Source organism: Mchenga conophoros, linkage group LG1, assembly GCF_057382185.1.
Source record: "Mchenga conophoros isolate Kocher_MC1m ecotype Shallow Benthic linkage group LG1, M_conophoros_male_GT1.1, whole genome shotgun sequence".
Lineage (NCBI taxonomy): Eukaryota > Metazoa > Chordata > Actinopteri > Cichliformes > Cichlidae > Mchenga > Mchenga conophoros.
Window position 1 is genome coordinate 13,122,255 of NC_140526.1, and position 19,588 is coordinate 13,141,842.

The 19,588-nt window shown below is 39.5% G+C and overlaps 1 protein-coding gene across 1 annotated transcript in view; it reads left to right on the forward strand.

The window, feature by feature from the left end:
- The window catches only part of LOC146583051 (ras-specific guanine nucleotide-releasing factor 1-like), a 31,487-nt gene extending 12,072 nt beyond the window's left edge, over positions 1–19,415 (forward strand). The window contains exons 5-27 of the mRNA XM_085265225.1: positions 1,581–1,834; positions 1,961–2,040; positions 2,451–2,644; positions 2,891–3,000; positions 3,388–3,506; positions 3,896–4,056; positions 4,282–4,345; positions 5,093–5,235; positions 5,766–5,848; positions 6,558–6,806; positions 10,152–10,525; positions 10,930–11,046; positions 12,729–12,899; positions 13,248–13,354; positions 13,495–13,607; positions 14,070–14,130; positions 14,230–14,336; positions 14,549–14,633; positions 14,732–14,929; positions 16,076–16,155; positions 16,231–16,348; positions 16,477–16,545; positions 17,676–19,415. Of these exons, the coding sequence (XP_085121351.1) occupies positions 1,581–1,834; positions 1,961–2,040; positions 2,451–2,644; positions 2,891–3,000; positions 3,388–3,506; positions 3,896–4,056; positions 4,282–4,345; positions 5,093–5,235; positions 5,766–5,848; positions 6,558–6,806; positions 10,152–10,525; positions 10,930–11,046; positions 12,729–12,899; positions 13,248–13,354; positions 13,495–13,607; positions 14,070–14,130; positions 14,230–14,336; positions 14,549–14,633; positions 14,732–14,929; positions 16,076–16,155; positions 16,231–16,348; positions 16,477–16,545; positions 17,676–17,768 (3,150 nt within the window). The 3' untranslated portion in view covers positions 17,769–19,415. The remainder of the gene's footprint in view (positions 1–1,580; positions 1,835–1,960; positions 2,041–2,450; positions 2,645–2,890; positions 3,001–3,387; positions 3,507–3,895; positions 4,057–4,281; positions 4,346–5,092; positions 5,236–5,765; positions 5,849–6,557; positions 6,807–10,151; positions 10,526–10,929; positions 11,047–12,728; positions 12,900–13,247; positions 13,355–13,494; positions 13,608–14,069; positions 14,131–14,229; positions 14,337–14,548; positions 14,634–14,731; positions 14,930–16,075; positions 16,156–16,230; positions 16,349–16,476; positions 16,546–17,675) is intronic.
- Positions 19,416–19,588: the final 173 nt, after the last annotated feature.

Genomic DNA, 19,588 nt, shown 5'->3' on the forward strand with positions numbered 1-19,588 from the left:
AGCTGGAAAAGATGATGACTAATAGTCAGTTGAACATAGTTTGCATAGAAAATGTTGACTTGTCTGGTAATATTTGCTATTTCCTATTTCCTAAGTGGTAGAGAAACCGTGAAACTTGTGATGCAAACTCAAGATGGACATTGTTCACCTTCAAAGTAATAGTTCCATCATGTAATATATGTTGGTTTCATTGTAAGGCATAACTTTTACTTTGAAAGTAAATGTTCTACATTTCTGGGTTACAGTACACTTTTCAGAGTTTCAGCGCCACTTGGTGAACAGATGGGACGTGTTTGTGGGCAAGTTGGCATCTTCCATGTAAACTATGTGTAACTGCACAAATCTGCTAGGAACCAAATCAATCACAAAGATTTATTTGGTGCTCCACTCTTTTTGTGACTGATTTCACCTCCAGCCTCAAGCAAACATTTACCACCCAGTTGGGGAATAAACATTCTACCTCACTTACCAGTCTATAGATGTGAACCAGTGCAATAATTCAATGTGGGCCCCTCCCACCAGCATTCAGCACTGTAAATAATCTGATCTCAAGCCAGCAGAAGTGGACACAGTAGGCTGGTCTGCTAGCTAGTGATGGTAGTTGAAGTGACCATATTGTACATGTACAATGACAATAAAGATCGATTCTATTCTATTCTATTCTATTCTCAAGTATTTCTCTCACACAGCTAAGGCTAGCCTAGCAATGTTTAGTAAATTAAGATTATATTTAACTGTTATTATCTGCTGATATTTCTATTTTTTCTTCTTTTTTCACTCCTCTTACACTTTGAGTGTATGCATACCACTTTCGACAGAAGTGAGTCGAGTCAGGTGGGGTACTCTGAGGGGGGTCAGGTCTCTCCTACTGTCAGTGCAGACTTTGCACATTGCCACTGGCATAGTTCCCTGCCTTTCCTGGTGGAAAGCAACGCCTTTGACTGAGGCATTATTTAATTTGAACTTACCTAATAAATGGACACGTCTAAACTTGCCTTGACTCATGTTTGCTCAGTTTGGGGCAGCACTTACAAGATATAAACTATATATATATATATATATATATATATATATATATATATATATATATATATATATATATATATATATATATATATATATATATATATATATATATATATATATATATGTAAATTATAAGATCATTATTTTGTGTCTTAATGGAAGGCTAATTATCAAATATTTTAGCATTTTGTGAGTTTGGTACAGTTTTTGGCACCTTTTGGTCTCTACTAAATATAAAATTGTTTATCTGGCTTTTAATCACAAAAAATGTTTAAGCATCTTTAACGGCAAATTATTAGATCCACTTTTCTGTCTATTTTTTGTGCTGATAGTGTCGTCAGTGTAACAGCTATGAGCAGAAACACGACATCACACACATTTGATTCACTGCATAACTCAAGGTGCTTTATATTATAAGATAAAGACTATAATAATACAGAGAAAACCCTATAAAAAAATCCACGGAAGTCATGGAAATCCATTAAAACTCAAATCTCCAAAATTATAAAAAATTGTGTTTTTTTTTCAATGTTTGATAAATCTTTTTGTCACAGGTCCAAAGTTTCCTGCGAGGATGGATTTGCCGCAGGAAGTGGAAAACTATCATCCAAGACTACATTCGCTCGCCCCACGCTGAAAGCATGAGAAAGAGGAACCAGGTGGTGTTCAGCATGCTGGAAGCCGAAGCCGAATACGTCCAGCAACTCCACATCCTGGTCAACAACTTCCTGCGGCCACTCCGAATGGCCGCCAGCTCCAAGAAACCGCCCATCACCCACGATGATGTCAGCAGCATCTTCCTTAACAGGTGGCTGGTGGTCATGCTGTTTGTGAGAGTGGTGTGACTCGGCATGGCGGGAGCTGCCAACATTTTTGGACAGCAGAAGGAGAAACAATAGCTCATGACTGCCATTTTGCTTATTTGTTTCATTAGTGAGACCATCATGTTCCTCCATCAGATCTTCTACCAGGGCCTGAAGGCCAGGATAGCCAGCTGGCCAACACTGGTGCTAGGTAAGAGGCACAGAATAATAAGTTAATTTTTCTAAATTGCAACTAAGAAAAATAATTTCATTTGGTTAAATGTATACATTTTTTCAGATACAACAGAGGTTTCTTACAACACAACACAATGAAAGTGTTTTCATCATTGAGAAGCACTGTCAGTTTTACACACATAGTTGAAATCATACCATAAAGATATGAATTCAACTAAAAATAATGAATCTACGCCCTTCCTTCCTTGCAAAAAATAATAATGATTTATTGTCTGTCGGGTAGGCGACTGAGGGTGAGAGTATAAAAAACATTTTTTGAACATATACAGATACCGAGCACATGACTTCTCCTTCAATGGTACTTTGTGTCTGCACTGATTCTTCCAATTTTTATGGTTTATGGAATTTTTTGTCTCTTTTTTTTAGCTGACCTGTTTGACATTTTACTGCCAATGCTAAACATCTACCAAGAGTTTGTGAGGAACCACCAGTACAGCTTGCAGATTTTGGCTCACTGCAAACAGAACCGTGACTTCGACAAGCTGCTGAAGCAGTACGAGGCCAAGCCTGACTGTGAGGAGAGGACGCTGGAGACCTTCCTCACTTACCCCATGTTTCAGGTAAAATTACAATGTGGATGACTTCACTATTACACATTACTACACATATTATGATTCGGTGATGTATATATATTGACTGTATGCTAAAGTTAAAATTCACATAAAATACACGAGGCATTAGTGCTGCAACACACTGTGGTGAAATAGTTTAAAATGCAGTAATGTTTTAAATTTGGACTGAAAAGATACATGTAACACAAAATAAAACATTTTCAGTCAAACTCATTTAAAGCGCATCTCTTTCAGATTCCTCGTTACATCCTGACTCTTCATGAGTTGCTTGCTCACACTCCCCATGAGCATGTGGAGAGAAACAGTCTGGACTATGCCAAATCAAAACTGGAGGAGCTTTCCAGGTAGAACTATCAATGTAGCTCGACAACACAAACATACTCAGTGGGATCTTTGTCTGATGTAAATCAGAAACTAGTAACCCTGAATTAGTACCTGTATTTTAATATATCTTGTACTTGGCATAAGGATACAGAAAACAGAGCTATAATAGCCAGTGACTCATCCAATCGACGCAAAGTACCAAAAATATAACACAGTCAGACACAGACACAGTGTCTATCATTTCTAACAGTTTTAATTGATTTTGTGGTCACTGTTCTCATTTCACGTAATAGAACAGTGGAGCAAATTCACTATAAGAGTTGATGAACTCTATAGAAACAATAAGAAAAAACATATGGCTTTAATTAAGAAGTACCTGAAATCATTAGTATTTGTTGTCCTTTCAGAATCATGCATGATGAGGTAAGCGAGACGGAGAACATCAGGAAGAATCTAGCCATTGAACGAATGATTGTGGAAGGTTGTGAAGTGCTTCTTGATACCAGCCAGACCTTTGTTAGACAAGGTAAAGAAAACGTTTTCTTGTGTTGTTCTTATATGACAAGGTTTGCAGTTATGGTCAACAAATAAAAACAAACTTGAAACTGAGTTTTTATCGTGCAAAAAAACCCAAAAAAACTCACTAAGTGTAAAAGTTGCTGGTGTATTCAAGCATGGGTGTTTCTTTTGTTAATTTAGGGTGCTAATGAAATCCTTGATGAAATGATGACACAAATAACACATTTTTTGCACCAAAATGTATGGACATTGGGTTTTTTTGGATTTTCTTTTTAAATTTAAATTATGTAGTTTATTTTTTCTTCTTGTATGGCCAGTTTTCAGATTACGAAGGAAAAGAGAGCAAATTCAAAATTTGCTTATATGTTTTTCTTGCACACGTGTTTGTGTTCATAGGTTCTCTGATCCAGGTGCCAATGAGCGAGAAAGGGAAGATCACACGAGGCCGGCTTGGCTCTTTGTCTCTGAAGAAGGAAGGAGAGAGACAGTGTTTCCTCTTCTCCAAACATCTTATCATCTGCACCCGAGGCTCCGGAGGAAAACTTCACATCACTAAAGTATGGCAGGATTGACCTAAAGTAGGCCAAGTAGTAGAAAAACAGTAAAAATTCATTCTACATGAGTGTAGGGTGCAGTTATAAAACACTTCACCTATTTTGTTTATAAATGTATAATCAATGTTATACTGTTAAGTATGTTATCCTTAAAGGATGGGCTTGATGATGATCTGTTAGCTGGCAGCATGGTGAATGTGACCCTGTGACCTTTCATGCCTCTTACAGAATGGAGTGGTGTCTCTCATAGACTGCACTCTGATTGAGGAGCCGGAGGGGACTGATGATGAGTGTGAGTTATTATGTGTAGTGGATTCAAATGTTTCCTTTATAAATACATACATCTAGAAGCTGCAGAGTGTTTACTGTATGAAGAGCTTGAAAAATGAAGTGATACCACTTTTCTATTTGGCATCGCCATACAGGCGTAACAATCTAACAAACGGGGGGCTGTAACAGTTAGTGAATCACCCTAAAAGCGGACGAAGAATGTTTTCCACTTTACCAACTAAATTTTCACAGTTACAAACCAGAATGTGGTGTTTGTGGGGTGTGGCTGGATTAAATGCTCTGCATATAAAACACATTATCTCTACAGAAAGTGTTTTTGCATGATTTCCACCGTTTCCTCTTCACCCCCACATTACTTGAGGTGTCAGAATTTTTTTTTTAATTTACTGCTATTAAAGTTAGCCAAAACAATTACTCACAATTGTTGATTGACTGATATTTGTTCCAAATCAAGGTAATAACCCCAATGAATAAAGCAAAGATTATTCCATTATTGTGCTTTGCTCAGTATTTGCAAAATCAAACATTACCGCTGCGTTGCTGTATTACAAGGTTAATTATTGACTTTACTGTGGAAAGATTTAGGAATATAAAATCAATATAAAATATAAGCATAACGTATGCAGAAAAATAATGTGAACAAACTGAAACAAAAATAAATAAAACAGTAGCTGATCTATTCTAAAGTGCAGCATATTGTTTTCTTTCCTATTTAGAATTTTTATTTTATTTTATTTTTGCCTTTCAGCCAAAGGGGAGCGCAGTGGTCAGGACACAGAACACCTGGACTTTAAATTGATGGTGGAACCCAAAGACGTCCAGCCTTACACCGTGATCCTTGTGGCTTCTTCCCGACTGGAGAAGTCAGCGTGGACAAGTGATATCAGTCAGGTATGTCTCGCCGCTTATGTTAAGACATTTGATTTCACGTTTTTTTGTTGCTGCAGCTTTAAAAAAAACACTTCTCAAACTCTGTAAATCTACAGATTTTGTCAGTCATCTTGTAATGAAGTGGTAATCGAATGATAAATAATCTCAATATACAAATTCGATTGGGAATGGGCAAGATTTTAGTTGCTGTTTTAAGCTTCTGTAATTGAAGATGTATTGGCCAATAAAATTTTGATCAAGTGCAAGTAAACAATTTGTGTGTGGAAAGAAAATAGAGAGAACACCAGTGCAGTGATCAGTGCAAAGAATAGGAAGTCTTGAACTGGATGTCTGTTATACATTACCTGGCTACACGAGTAGCCTCCAGAGACTTTGTCAGGGGACATACGGAGCATGAATCACGCAAAGAGACCAAACTTACTGAAGCTACACACATGATCTGATAAATGTTGGAGCCTGGAGCATTCATATGTTTATAAACATGCTCGTCTTCTTGCACTGTTATGCTCACAATGCTTTCTGCCTTACAGTGCATTGACAACATCCGCTGCAATGGCCTGATGATGAATGCCTTTGAGGAAAACAGCAAAGTCTCTGTGCCACAGATGATCAAGTGAGACTTGGACACACTGTAGCAATAGTAAAGCACATACAAAGTATGTTCAAAAGGCTGCATAAAAATCACAGATGTTTGCACATGCTCATACTTACAGGCTCATGATGTAGCCTAATGCTAACATTATCCCTAAAAATGTATAGGGCTTCTGTGTTAATATTCACACAGTAGAAAACTGACTTCAAACGTGACTAAAAATGGTAAGTATAAAAAAGTGAGCTTTGTTTATAAAGCTGATAATCAGTCCAGAAACGCCACCTAAAGATGAGCAAAAATCTAACATTCACAGGCTGCAAACGCAGGAACAGAGATGAGGAACACAGAAAACTCATGGGAGGAAAACATGGAGTACAACAGACAACTGGACAAAGACAGTCACACTATTTATACACTGGAGACTAATTGGGAATCGGAAATAGAGGAATGAGACATGGTAAAACGCAATTAAGACATTCAGACAGAGAGGAAGTAAAACCCAGAACGTGAAACCAGAGAAAACAAACTCAAAGAAAAACAAGAAACAACCTTATAGACAACTACCTAACACAGATCAAGAAGAACACAGAGCCAAACATGAGAAATAATAAACTTAATGCACGAACTGAAAGAAGGCCAAGAATTCACGGCCACTAAATGGCATTTAATTGCAGTAACTGGAGCTACATCTCTATATAACTTTATTAACCTCACTTTTAATCCAATACAGGTCAGACACCAGTTTGTACTGTGATGATGTCGACATTCGCTTCAGCAAGATGATGAACTCCTGCAAGGTGCTGCAGATCCGCTATGCCAGTGTGGAGCGCTTGTTGGAGAGGCTGACCGACCTGCGCTTCCTCTCCATCGACTTCCTGAACACTTTCCTCCACTCTTACCGTGTCTTCACCAGCGCTGATGTAGTACTGGACAAGCTCATTACCATCTACAAGAAGCCCATCAGTGCCATCCCTGCACGGTAAGTGAAATGATTCCAGGAGGTTTAATGAGGGATTTTATGAGCTCCCTGGTATAAACATTTTCACACTAACTGCATTTTAGTTGCTGGCCAAAACCTTATTTCATCAGTTTTGAGCTTTTAATGCCAACCTTTTTATACCAAGTTGCATTTCCGATATTTCTTAATTTGCACTGAAGTACAACCCCAATTCCAAACATATTTTAGTCAGAGTAGAACATAGAACACATAGCAGATGTTTAAACTGAGATATTTAACTATTTCATGATAAACAGTGGTTCATTTTGAATTTGATAGGAGTAATACCTCTCAAAAAACGGGGTCACTGGCCATCTTTATCACTGTGTAGCATCCCCTCTCCTTTTAACAACAGCTGGATGAACATTTTGCCTCTTTAAGGCATCTTGACTTTGTGTATCTCAAGAGTACATACTATCATCAAAAGATTCAGAGAATCTGCAGAAATTGCTGTGTGAATGGGATGAGGCTGGAAATCCATATTGGATACCCATGATCTCAGGAGACACTACCCTGAAAACAGGTGTAATTCTGTCATGCTCAAGAAGTTTCAGTGAACACAATTCACCATGCCAGCCATAAATCCAGGTTAAAGCTCTGTTAGGCAAAAAATAAGCGATATGCGAACATGATCCATAAATTCTGTCGTCTTTTCAGAGCCAAAGCACATTTAAAATAGACTGAAACAAAGTTGAAAAGTGTTGTCTGTGAAGGTTCTCAGTCATCCAGGTCATTGTAGTCTAAGGAGCTTGCAAAGAAAAGCGTCTGGACTTCTTTAAGTTGCTTGAAGACGTTTCACCTCTCATCCGAGAAACTTCTTCAGTTCTAAGAGTCAAATGGTGGAGAGTCCCAGATTTAAACCCAGTGGGAGTTTCCCCCCAAAGAGGGACAAAGGACACCCTGATGATCCTCTACCTAATCACATGAGCCAAGGTGTGAAAACGGGTGTGGGTCACAATCACGCAGGGTTTCGGGTGAGCTCATTGTGAAACCTGGCCCCACCTTATCATGCGATTTCCTGAGGTCAGTTGGCCCAGGGTGTGAGTGGGCGTTAAGGTGTCTGGGAAGGGATCTCAAAACCGGATTATAGATGGCAGACAGTTGGTGTCGTAAACCACCGCCTCTGTTCAAAGATGGTCGCTCACAGTGGACATAAATGGCTTCTTTCACTCCTCTTTCAAACCATCTGTCCTCTCTGTCCAAAATGTGAACATTGGCGTCCTCAAAAGAGTGACCTTGAAAAGTGTTCTGTGCTCAGTAAAATCACAATTTGGAATTATTTTTAAAAAACATGGATGCTAAGTCCTAGAGGGACCCTTGCCTAGTAGTATTGGCAGCATACATCTGTAAAGTCACCATCAGTGCTGAAAAGTATAAATGCAGCTAGCAAACGTTACAGCTCAGCCCAGCGAGACGCTGTTACATGTTTACATGTTTACTGTTACAAGCATGAGCCTCGCAGCATTGGTAAATGCATACTTCCTTCATCATCAGTACATGACACAGATCAGTCTCATTAACATTCTTTTGTTCTCATTTCCTTGGAATGAGAAATTTCTACTAAAATTTTCAGATGTTGTTTTTGGTGCTTAGAGCACCACAAAGCGAGCTCCATTTTCTTCCATTATATTCAAGAGAAGGAAAACATCTCTACAGATAACGAACTGGGTAACTCACACCAAAACACTCTAGCTGGATACTTACTTTACTTTATTTTACTGGTTTGATTAATTCGACTTTTGTGTAGCAGAAACTGTGATTAGGTTGTTTCTAAGTAAGACATTCACATGAGTTGTGTCTATGTTCTTGTTTCTCCACATTCACTGTTAGCATTTAAGTGGGCAGCTTACTTAGCAGGGTAAAAGGGCCTTTTACATTAAACCCTTAGGAGAACCTCACTACAAGGGCGATCCCTGTCACAAATGCAAAAAATGAACAAAGTTCGACATTTCCAGTAATTTTTTTTTTCGCGAGAATGCAGCAACAGTGCAGTAATGGTGCAGTGAAGAGACGGGACTTCCCCAGTGTCAGAATTAGTCTCTCACGTGGAGTGCCTGTAAGTCGCCCATCATATCCTGCCCAGGTGAGAAGGGACTGGGGAGGAGGCAAGCAAGAGGTCACACCAAGACTTCTTTTGACCGCCATCACAGTTAATTGAGTCCTGCGTCCACCCACCTCCTCCTGACTCCTCCTCTTCTTTTTCCTGCCCTTTTTTTTCACATTCTCTCACTTTTATCTTTCTTTCCAGAAGTCTGACCATCCCTCTCTTCGCTGCGCTGTCACCATAGCAACCCTTTACTCTGCTGCAGGACCCCACCCTCTCGTTCTCTCCTCGTCTTCTCCCTCCCTCTCTCCCTTTCTCCCATCATCTGCAGCGGCTCTACGGTATTAAATATTGATGGTGGTGTTTTGCACCCAGACCCTACTCTCCTCGTCCTTCTTCCTTTTTGTCACACTCCTCTCTAATCTCTTACTTAAATATCTTCTCTTGTTTTTCTTCTATCCTGCTTTACTTGCTTTCCTCTCTTGAATCTCGACTCTGCCTTATGCCTTTATTTTCTTCCTGCCTCCTGTTTTTGTACTTCTGCCCCTCTCCTGTCTTAATGCTCCCAGCCTTCATCATTCCAATCTATGCTCCTTGCTCATCTCTTTAAATTACTGCTTTTATTTTTCTTATAATTTTAGGCAAGGAGACACAACATGGCTGCAGCTAACACCATACAGGGCTGGAGGCTTCCCATTCGCCCACTCTCAGCCACCAGCCTTTGCTGTGGTGGAATCCATATCCACTATGTTGCTCGACTCACCCCCTCCCTCTCTGTATCTCTGTTTTTGCCACTGCTATTTTTTTTTTTTTTTTTTGCGGTGTACCTCTATCTCTTTCTCCAACTTTCCCCACTATCTGGCTTTCTCTCTCTCTCCATGCCTCTGTGGGCCTCCCCTGGGCTGGTTGCTGTTGGCAGCACCCGTGCCTCCCACACTGTCACTTGACATGCTATTTATAGGCCTTCAGAGGGGGTGGCTCTCAGTGCAAGGAGGATGCTGTCTTAAACAATGTAGCTTAAATAAAAGAGTCAGGAGCTCCCAAAGAGCCTTCTGGTTAACGCGTTCCCTTACTGCTTCTGTGTACAGACACAGAGTGCACCATGCATTCCCCCCTTATTAACATTTCTCCTCTTTCCTATAGTTCCTAGTCAGATTGTGGGAATTTTCCCCTCCACAAATTCAAAAAAGTTACTCTTTAGCTGTGAAAAATGTTCTTTTTACCCCTCATTTTTCACACGTGCCTCCTTTTTCTCTTCTCTTTCACCCTTTCCTCTCCTGTAGCTCTTTGGAGCTTTTCTTTGCCAGCAGTCAGAACAGTAAACTCCTCTACGGCGAGCCACCCACATCGCCACGTGCCAGCCGCAAGTTCTCCTCTCCTCCTCCACTCTCCATCACCAAGTCATCCTCTCCCAACCGCCGCCGCAAACTTTCACTCAACATCCCCATCATCACGGGTGGCAAAGCCCTGGACTTGGCTGCACTCAGCTGTTCTCCCAATGGCTATGCAAGCATGCACTCCACCATGTCACCCTTCAGTAAGACCACCCTCGACATCAACAAGCTCTACATCTCTAGCACCATGGCCAGCAAAATCCCTGATGAGGGAGAATCCAAAGCTGAAGGCAAAGCTGAAGAGTCTGTTGCCAACAAGCAAGGTCAGAGCCTCTGTCCAAGGGAGTATTGTAGAAAAAAAATTTTTTTTTTTTTTTAAAAAGCCTATTTAAAACCTTATCCTTTGTGACATAACAGTAAAAGATCAGCCAAGTTTTGTAAAACTTAAAGGGACAGTTTACCCCATATCACCTGTGATTCATTTTTGTATTTATTTTTTTGTCAAATGTTGATGGTCTTTTGGCACTTAGGGCACCACAAAAAAAGATGCAACTGGTCCCATTATATTTAAAAGAGTGCAAACATCTGTATGAGCAGTATCTCCTAATAAACTCCAGCCTAAACAAAGTCTATTTTGGGGTGAACTGCTTCCTATGACTGTAAATTTCTAGCAGTCTTCTTCTGTGTTGCTTTTTTTCCCCAATGGTGAGTTACTCTGTCTGTTCAGATCTGTCTGTAAGAGAGGAGTGCGATGAAGACCCAAGTCAGAGTGACGACGCAGAAGCAGAAATGTCTCCTCCTAAGTCACCATCAACGCCCAAGAACGTCAAGGCAAAAAACTCTGGTAGAGTAATTTAATTGTGTTGCAAATCTTGCTGAAGCTGTTTAAGCTTGCATGTCCGAGGCTTGTTGAAGAGTGTCTGGTGATCTACTTTTATATTCACACCCACCAGTTAAAAAGACAAATGAGCTGGCAAGATTGTACGAGCTGGCAAATTTGAGCAGTTTACTGGATAGTGTTACTGACAGTGGAGTGTCTTGGCAAAAAAAGGGATAAAATAAAATCAATAATAATGCATAATGTCAGTAGAAAAAAAAATCCACAGGCCTACTGTTCATATGCTTCATCCTCCATAAAATGTACAAAAATGGAATCAAAGGAGGATTTGCCTAGTGTAATTGCACTGGAGACATAGTAGAAGTAATACAGGCCAGGTTTCAGATTAGACGTTATATTTCCTGACTTTTTAAGAGTCAGGAGGGCTAAAAATGGAAATGCACTTCATTTCTAACATGTAAAAGTTTTGACTCTTGTATTTTCATCAGAAGAAAAACAAAGCTATAGCCAGAAGCTGGTTGGCTTAGCTGAGACAGTGCGTAAACTTAACATTAATCTTCTTTTTGTAATCTTTGCAAAAAAGAGTTACATGCCTGCCAAGAAATAGCCAAACACAAGAACGTGAGAAGATGTTATCAATTCATGAATTTTGAAACAACACTTAGGCAGGTTTTTGTTGTTTCTATGCCTGTACTCATTCTGCAATGAACTAAAAGTCACTGGCTGTAGCTTCAAAATTTTTTGTAGAGAGAATACGAGAGTGGAATTAATCTCCTCATCTATCAGTGAAAAATGTGTGTAAAATAATTTCTTTAATGCTTATGAAATGCTTAACTTTGCTTCTTCTTGGCTTGTGTCACCGATATGAAACTGTTGAAATGTTACAAAATGTTAAAATAGCTTTCATTATTGCTTCCCATTTCATAGTTTGGGTTTGTCAATGTTTAAAAATGTGAAGTCAGAATCAAAGTCAGCATGAAATATTTTTACCACCCAGCAGTCAAGTTGTGTGAGACGTGTTTAAAGGCGGAGATGAGACGAGCAGGTAAATAAATATAGCCACAGCGGATTTATATCAAACTTTTTTTTCTGGAAATGATAAGCGTAGCAATTGCCAAATAAGGTCTTGGTAAAAACCACCCACAGCCTCGTGGCCCTCCCCGTAGAACACAGGGAAGGAGCATCCACCCCATAGGTAGTCAGGCGCAATTCATTCCCAGTGTGTTCTCTTCCCACGGTGCTGGATACAAGGGAAGCCAGTGCCTCGTGTGAGTAGGTGGAAGGAAACCTTGTACCTTGGCAACGATGTGCGTGTTCTTCTATACCGCCCCCGGCTGAATGGGGGAGGGCAGGGAGGAAGGGAGGGAGTGAAGGAAGGAGGCAGAGAGGCAGACACAGTGGAGTGTACAATGTAACTGCAACAAGCTGCATGATGCATTGTGCTGCGTCTGTTTTAGCTCTCTGTTGCCCTCCGATGGTCAACAACTTAGTTTGATTATGCACATGCGGTACTGTGTGTACAGCATAAACAAATTACCTTTCAGCCTAATCTTTAAGAAGCTCAGAAAGGTAAACTGAAAGTGTTTTTGTAATGGTTGTCTTCCAAAGGAGGTGCCCTTCAACTCTTTTATGTCAATATTGATCTAAGTATGATTTCAAATTAAATTCATTTGCGTTCTTGTCTGCAGAGTTTTCTCTGTTTTCCTTCAACAATGGCATGGTGGTGTCATCTTGCCGGGAGCTGGACAACAACAGGAGTGCTCTTTCTGCTGCCTCAGCCTTTGCCATTGCTACCGCTGGTGCCAATGAAGGCACACCAACCAAGGAGAAGTATCGTCGTATGTCCCTTGCCAGCACAGGTCAGTTACAGAGCTACTACCTCTGTTTACTCCTAGCGACGCCTGTTGGCTACCTGGAAGCTTCCTTTGTTCTCTGCTGATGATCTGCTGGAGCCTACTCATTGAAACAGTCTCTAATCTAGTAATCTAGCCATACTGGATTATAAATCCATGCTTGTGTTTAGATATTGTTTAGATTTAACAGAGATCAGTTAATCAATATAATCAAGGTAGTGTCTTCCTCACTAGGGTGCACCCAGACAAGTCAGACAATAATAGGAGCCCCCTGGTGATTTTAAAAGAAAGATCATAAAATATTGATGGTATATAACACAAGTTTGTGCTTTAGGAGTTCACTTTTTATTCCAGGTTTCCCTACAGACCAGAGAAATGGGGACAAAGAGTTTGTTATCAGAAGAGCTGCCACAAACCGAGTCCTGAATGTGCTGCGTCACTGGGTCTCCAAACATTCGCAGGTGCAGTCCCCTTTTCTTTCTTTTTTCTTTTTCTTGTTTGGTTCTGTCTTTCTGTGCCCTCACAGGATAAAAAAACAACAACAAAAAAGCTCATAACACTTCAGTAATGACACTGTGGTTGTTCATTTGTGGATCCTCAGGACTTTGAGCTGAACACAGAGTTGAAGATGCGAGTAATTGGCTTCCTGGAGGAGGTGATGCATGACCCAGAGCTGCTTACACAGGAAAGAAAGGCAGCTGCCAACATTATCAGGTTGGTTTTCCGTTATCATTGCTTGATTGCTCTTACAGTCATGTATGACACAACTGTTTGTGAGCACCCAGTGGAAAAAAAAGCTTTCTGCAAGTGGATTTGTCAAGACAAAAACTTGTTTTCTGTAGTAACAACAGGAACCGGAGACACAATCCATCAGCCCAGAACTCGGCCTAAATTTTCAACTTTGTTTTACTGAGCGTCAGCCCCAGAAGTATTATCTGTTCCTCTGTGAAACACAGACTAGACTTTTAAATGGGTGCAACATCACAAAACAGGAGCTATCTAAAACACCTGTCCCTATAAAGTATTTGTGCAAAATATTATGAAGCCAAACTAAAAAGGAATAAAAACGAGAAATTAATAGCTCCTTAAGTGGGGTTTTTATATCAATGTTATAGAATTGTTTGGAAAAAAACATGTATCAAAGATCATATAACAGTTATGTCTTCTTTGGTGTAGAACTCTAACCCAGGAGGATCCTGGAGACAACCAGGTCACCCTCGAAGAGATCACACAAATGGTGAGAAAAGACCACAAAAAAAGCCTTTTCAGAATAAAACCCTTCTTTTTCTATACTTTAGTTGTGGTAATGCTTTTTTCTGCTTGTTGTTGTGGTCAGGCCATGGAGGACTCTAAGACTGAACCATTCGAGAGCCATTCAGCCTTGGAGATAGCTGAGCAACTCACACTGCTGGATCACCTGGTCTTCAAGGCCATCCCATATGAGTAAGTACACAGACATACAGTGCACACACATACAGTGCACACGCATACAGTCACACACTCAGGTGTGTATACAAGAACACAAACAAAGGTAAACAGATAAAAATTGTAGAGGTTAGAGTGGGAGGATAGAGAGAAGGACACACGTGAAATGTTGAAATATCTTTTCGCGTGATGTGTTTGTTCATTCTGTGTAAACATTTTGTTTTGTACAGGGAGTTCTTCGGTCAGGGCTGGATGAAGAACGACAAGAATGAGAGAACTCCATACATAATGACAACTACCAAGCATTTTAATGATGTAAGTATTAATCTAAAGATATTTAGATAGATATCTTAGGGCAAGATACGGAACATTTGTGGATATTATCAATGGGTATTTGTTTCTTTTCTTGCTAGATCAGTAACAAGATTGCCACAGAGATCCTGCAATGGGATGATGTCAACATGCGGGTGGCCGTGATTGAGAAATGGGTGGCAGTGGCCGACATCGGCCGCTGCCTCCACAACTACAATGCTGTGCTGGAGATCACATCGTCTCTCAATCGCAGCTCCATCTTTCGCCTCAAGAAGACCTGGCTCAAAGTTTCCAAGCAGGTATTAGAAATTTTTCATATGACCTTTCATAATTGGTGTGCCTCTGGAGGGTGAGCAGGTCATCTATTAATTGGAAGGTTGGTGGTACGATCCCTGGCTGCTTATTTATTCATTTATTTATTCATAATTTGATTATTGGTCGGCGTACCAAATATCCTTGGGCAAGATATTAACCCCAAGTTGCTCTCCCATGCATCCATCAGAGTATGAATGTGTATGACTGTTAGATAAAAAGTACTTACACAGAAAAAGGTAAGAAAAAAGCTGTGATTACCTCCATAGAATAAATATTTTAACTGACATTTTCTCTTGTTATATTTCCAATTGTCATGCTTATAGTACATTGAAGTACACAGGCACACAAATTCTGTTGGTTAAATAATATGCATGTTAGCGAGTATAAATGATAGTCGTCAGCTAGAACGTCACAAGTCTGCTGCTTCCTGGTTCCAGTGTTGTGAGGGGGGAAAATTGTGCCCTGGGAATAACAATTATTGGTTGGAGAAGGAGAGTAAGGCACGAGTATAGGGCATGGCAATTTATTTATTCATTTATTTATCATAATTTGATTATTGGTGGGGTTTTTTTTATGTGGGGCGAGTTGTAAATGTTTTAAACTAGTGGTATCTTCTAGAGTCCTGAGTGTAAAAGCAGAATGGTTCAGTCCAATTAGTGGAATATTCTGTGAGGTTATTTAAATCTGTCTGTTCCATTCGGTCAAAAAGGCTGTAGGATGGTGATGTGGAAGGTGTTTTGAATGACAGTTTGCATACTCCTGAAAGGTCATCTTGACTCTTTGGTTCTTGCGTTGGATGTCTTCCTCCATGGTCGCTCGACCAAGCTGACACAAGCCATTTACCATAAATAAAATAAAACGTCCTAATTAGTCAGAGATGCATAGATCGATACTTAACATGTACACAGTTCATGAATGCAATCAGCATTTCTAGCAGCTTCAGTATGTTGCCTTGATGAAACAAGGACTTTTTTTTAAGTTGAACAAAATGAATGAAAGTCAGGATGCTCTAAGAGAGTCTACTAATGGTAATTTCAAACAATCCTGTCATTGTCTTCTCCAGTTAATAAAGATTCCGATTAAATTTCGAGTTTGTGACAGTAACATTTTTCCCTTGATCTATGTTCTAGACAAAGACTGTGATTGACAAGTTACAGAAGCTGGTGTCATCAGAAGGCAGATTCAAAAACCTGAGAGAAGCTCTGAAGAAGTAAGTAAACCAACTTTTTACTTTTTTAAAAACGTTTTGTGTTAACTGGCTCTCTGACCTGCCTGGTGTCTTCAGCTGTGACCCCCCATGTGTCCCCTACCTGGGAATGTACCTGACTGACTTGGCCTTCATTGAGGAGGGAACACCCAACTACACTGAAGACAACCTTGTCAACTTCTCCAAGATGAGAATGGTACAGAACATCTAACTTTAACCTTGTGCTGTTGTGTAAGGTGTTTTTCACATGCGTGTGATTCATCTATTTATTCTTCATGGTTGGACACGTTTGACTTTTATGTGATTTTCTGTCATTTTCTGCAGATATCTCACATTATCAGAGAGATACGACAATTTCAGCAAACAGCTTACAAGATTGATTATCAACCAAAGGTGAAGTTACTGTTCATTTTCATTGTTTTGCAGCTTTCTATTTCTTGTCTGGATTTGTCAAGTATTGCTCTATGAGGCGTGCTCAAAACGTTCTAGGAACTGGCTGTTGCCAGACCATTTTCTTCGTACAATGCTTCTGTGCCTTTAGCTCTGCTGCTGTTTTTAGATCGTTTCCTGGAAGTCCTGTTTCAGTCTAACTCAAATTTTGTGTGGAGAACCATCACTGGTGATGAGACCTTTTTTTTTTTATTCACATGGTTGTGCAGTGTGAAGTCATGCCCTAAGGTGAGACTGTCAACTGAGAGTATTGCTGTAACTTCAGGAGGAGTCTGAGGGAGAACGCTGAGTGGAAACAAGTTGTGCAACAAGTTTTTTATTACTTCTTGACTGATATGGAAATCAAGTTGAAGGATCACTATTTTCTCAAGATCCAGCTAGTTTTAGAGAAACACGAGTGCAAGAAAGACAAACTGGACTTTCAGGCAATGATCTATGAGCAGCTTTGCTGAAATTCTGCAACTTTCGGATTAGCCGAAGTTTATTCATAGTCAGAAAGTTTTCCTTTGGTCTTATTTAATTTTTTTTGCCTTTTAATTAATGTGTCAAGTTGAAAAAAACTTATCAAAACTAGAAACTTTCTTCCTTTCAACGAGCTGATGTTCCAGCCAATGTTCTGTGTAATCATTACTACACCAATTCAGACAAAGCCTCATGACTGCATGTTTTTCCAAACTGTTCAAACAGCAGTCATCTTCTTGCTCTGTGGGCAGCTGTGCGTACCATCTACTATCATGATGAGTCCGATCTGATTTGGCCATCTTACACGTGCCTTTCAACTGAAAATAAGATAAAACGATGAAAATTGGTGAAACCTGTACACTTGCAGACACATTTTAGTGAATCCTAAGAATGCAACATTTATAATAGAAAGTGACTATAGCCTGGATTTGTGCCACAGTAACCAGCGTACTTTCTGACCAGTGCAGCTATTGTTTTAAAAGAACTCGCTCTCACACAACATTTCCTGCTTTAAATGTGTAAAGAAAAATGTGTAAAGAAAAGGAAACCTTGGATAAACTGTGAATAACCCGCCCTCTCTGTGTCTTCCTTATTATTATTATTTTTTTTAGGTGACAAAGTACTTGCTCGACCGCAGTAATGTGCTGGATGAGGAGAGCCTGTATGAAGCATCCCTGAGAATCGAGCCCAAAACTTCATCATGAAGATGATCTCTCTCACTCTGCTTTCATATTGAGTGTACATAAACAATATATCAAAATGTATATTTACTATTATTTGTATTAGACAGAGTAGGCAGTGCCCTTTTAGTATATACTCCCCACGGACTCGTGTATATTCGTTATTAGAGACTGAGTGTAAGTCCAGAGAGGTTTATTTCTATAGTTACAGAGTATTTATATGTTATTTATTGTCTTAAATATCATGTTAACATTAAGTTATTTTTTAAATTCGTTTAGCCATATCCTAAAGGGAACGTGCACCACCAAATGGTTCTCATTCGCAAGAAACGTTGACATTTACCACATAAAGATTAACTCCCCCAAATCAAGAGAGAACCGAACACAACTGGAGTTATTTTTAAACAAGTTTCCATATAAATCTGTGTGATTCTTGAGGATTTTATTGTTTGATTTGAACTGAACAAGGCTGATAACAATATTTGCAATGATCACGAGGGACTTGCTGAATGTAAATATATTAAAATGCTACTGCAACAAAATTCAGGCAAGTAATAATATCAAAAATAGGATTTGATCTTATGAAAATCTTAATGATTAAAACCATCAGACTATCAAATCTGGATAACATTTTTCCTCTTTCAGTCCATCTTGTCCCACCTTAGAGAGGGAGGAAAAGTGAGACCGCTGCAGCGGATGAAGCTGAATCATGTGCTCTGATGTTTTTATGTAGCCGCAGAGTAACAAGAGATTTGAAAGTGCTGGAGTCAACCTGACACCTGCCGATTCGCTGATAAGCTTGTTTGTTTCTTTGTTTGGAGAGATGGGTTTTTATGCTTTGCTTACTATCACATAATTCCCCTGGTGGGCAACATGATGTATATACAGTATAAGCACCAGGCAATGTATGTAGCAGATGTAACCAAGATTGAGCCACTTCAGGAAGTTAAATTCCCAGCTTTTACACTCAGACAGTGATAGCATAGTTGTTATGGTTAATCCTCTTTGGCCAGTGCATTATGGTTTTGCCTTAATCATGAAATGGATTATATTCCACAAAAGTATGTAAACTATTTTGTTCTACGATTTGCCGATAAAGCAGAAATATTTACTGTGTACAGTACTGTGTACAGGCAGTCTGATGCATTTCCTAACGTGCAATGTGTTAAAAAAAAAAACATATCCCTCGAAATGTGTTATCCTTATGATCGTTCAACTCTGTAATAACTTTTCTGTGTATGATACTTTAAAACAAATGTTGAAAACAACTTATAAGTGTAACACATTCTGTATCCTGTCTATTCCAATGTGTTAGCAGGAACTATACAGTAGTAATATTGTGCTTCTTCTTGAAATATTTATATGTATTTTTTACAGGCTTTGTATAGAAAAACATCTAAAGCTTAAGTGGCAGGCATGTACCACTTTGACGTGTTCAAATGGAATCTATACCTAGAACCGTATGTGTACTGTATTTAAACCCCACCCTTGCACATGAATCTTTACTCTCTAACAGGCACATCAAATGTTTGCAGTGAGCAATACCCAGTGATATGAGAATTATCTTTCAGTCTATTTCAAAAGCTTGAGTAGTATTTCCAGTTTTGTATAAAAGTGTATTCTTTCCTGATTACCTCTTGTTAATAAATCTATTCTTTCTCAGGGGGAGAAGTGTCTCACAGGCTGCACTGTTTGTTTTAACACTATGTTCTGAACTGGGTGCACTGGACCATAACCTTTACGACTGTTGCTTTGCTGGGGGAAATTCAAAGGGGGGTTTCAGTAGTAGGGGCTCTTAAGCAGTCATAAAAATAAGTCAAGTCATGTGATGCCCTTAAAGCTTG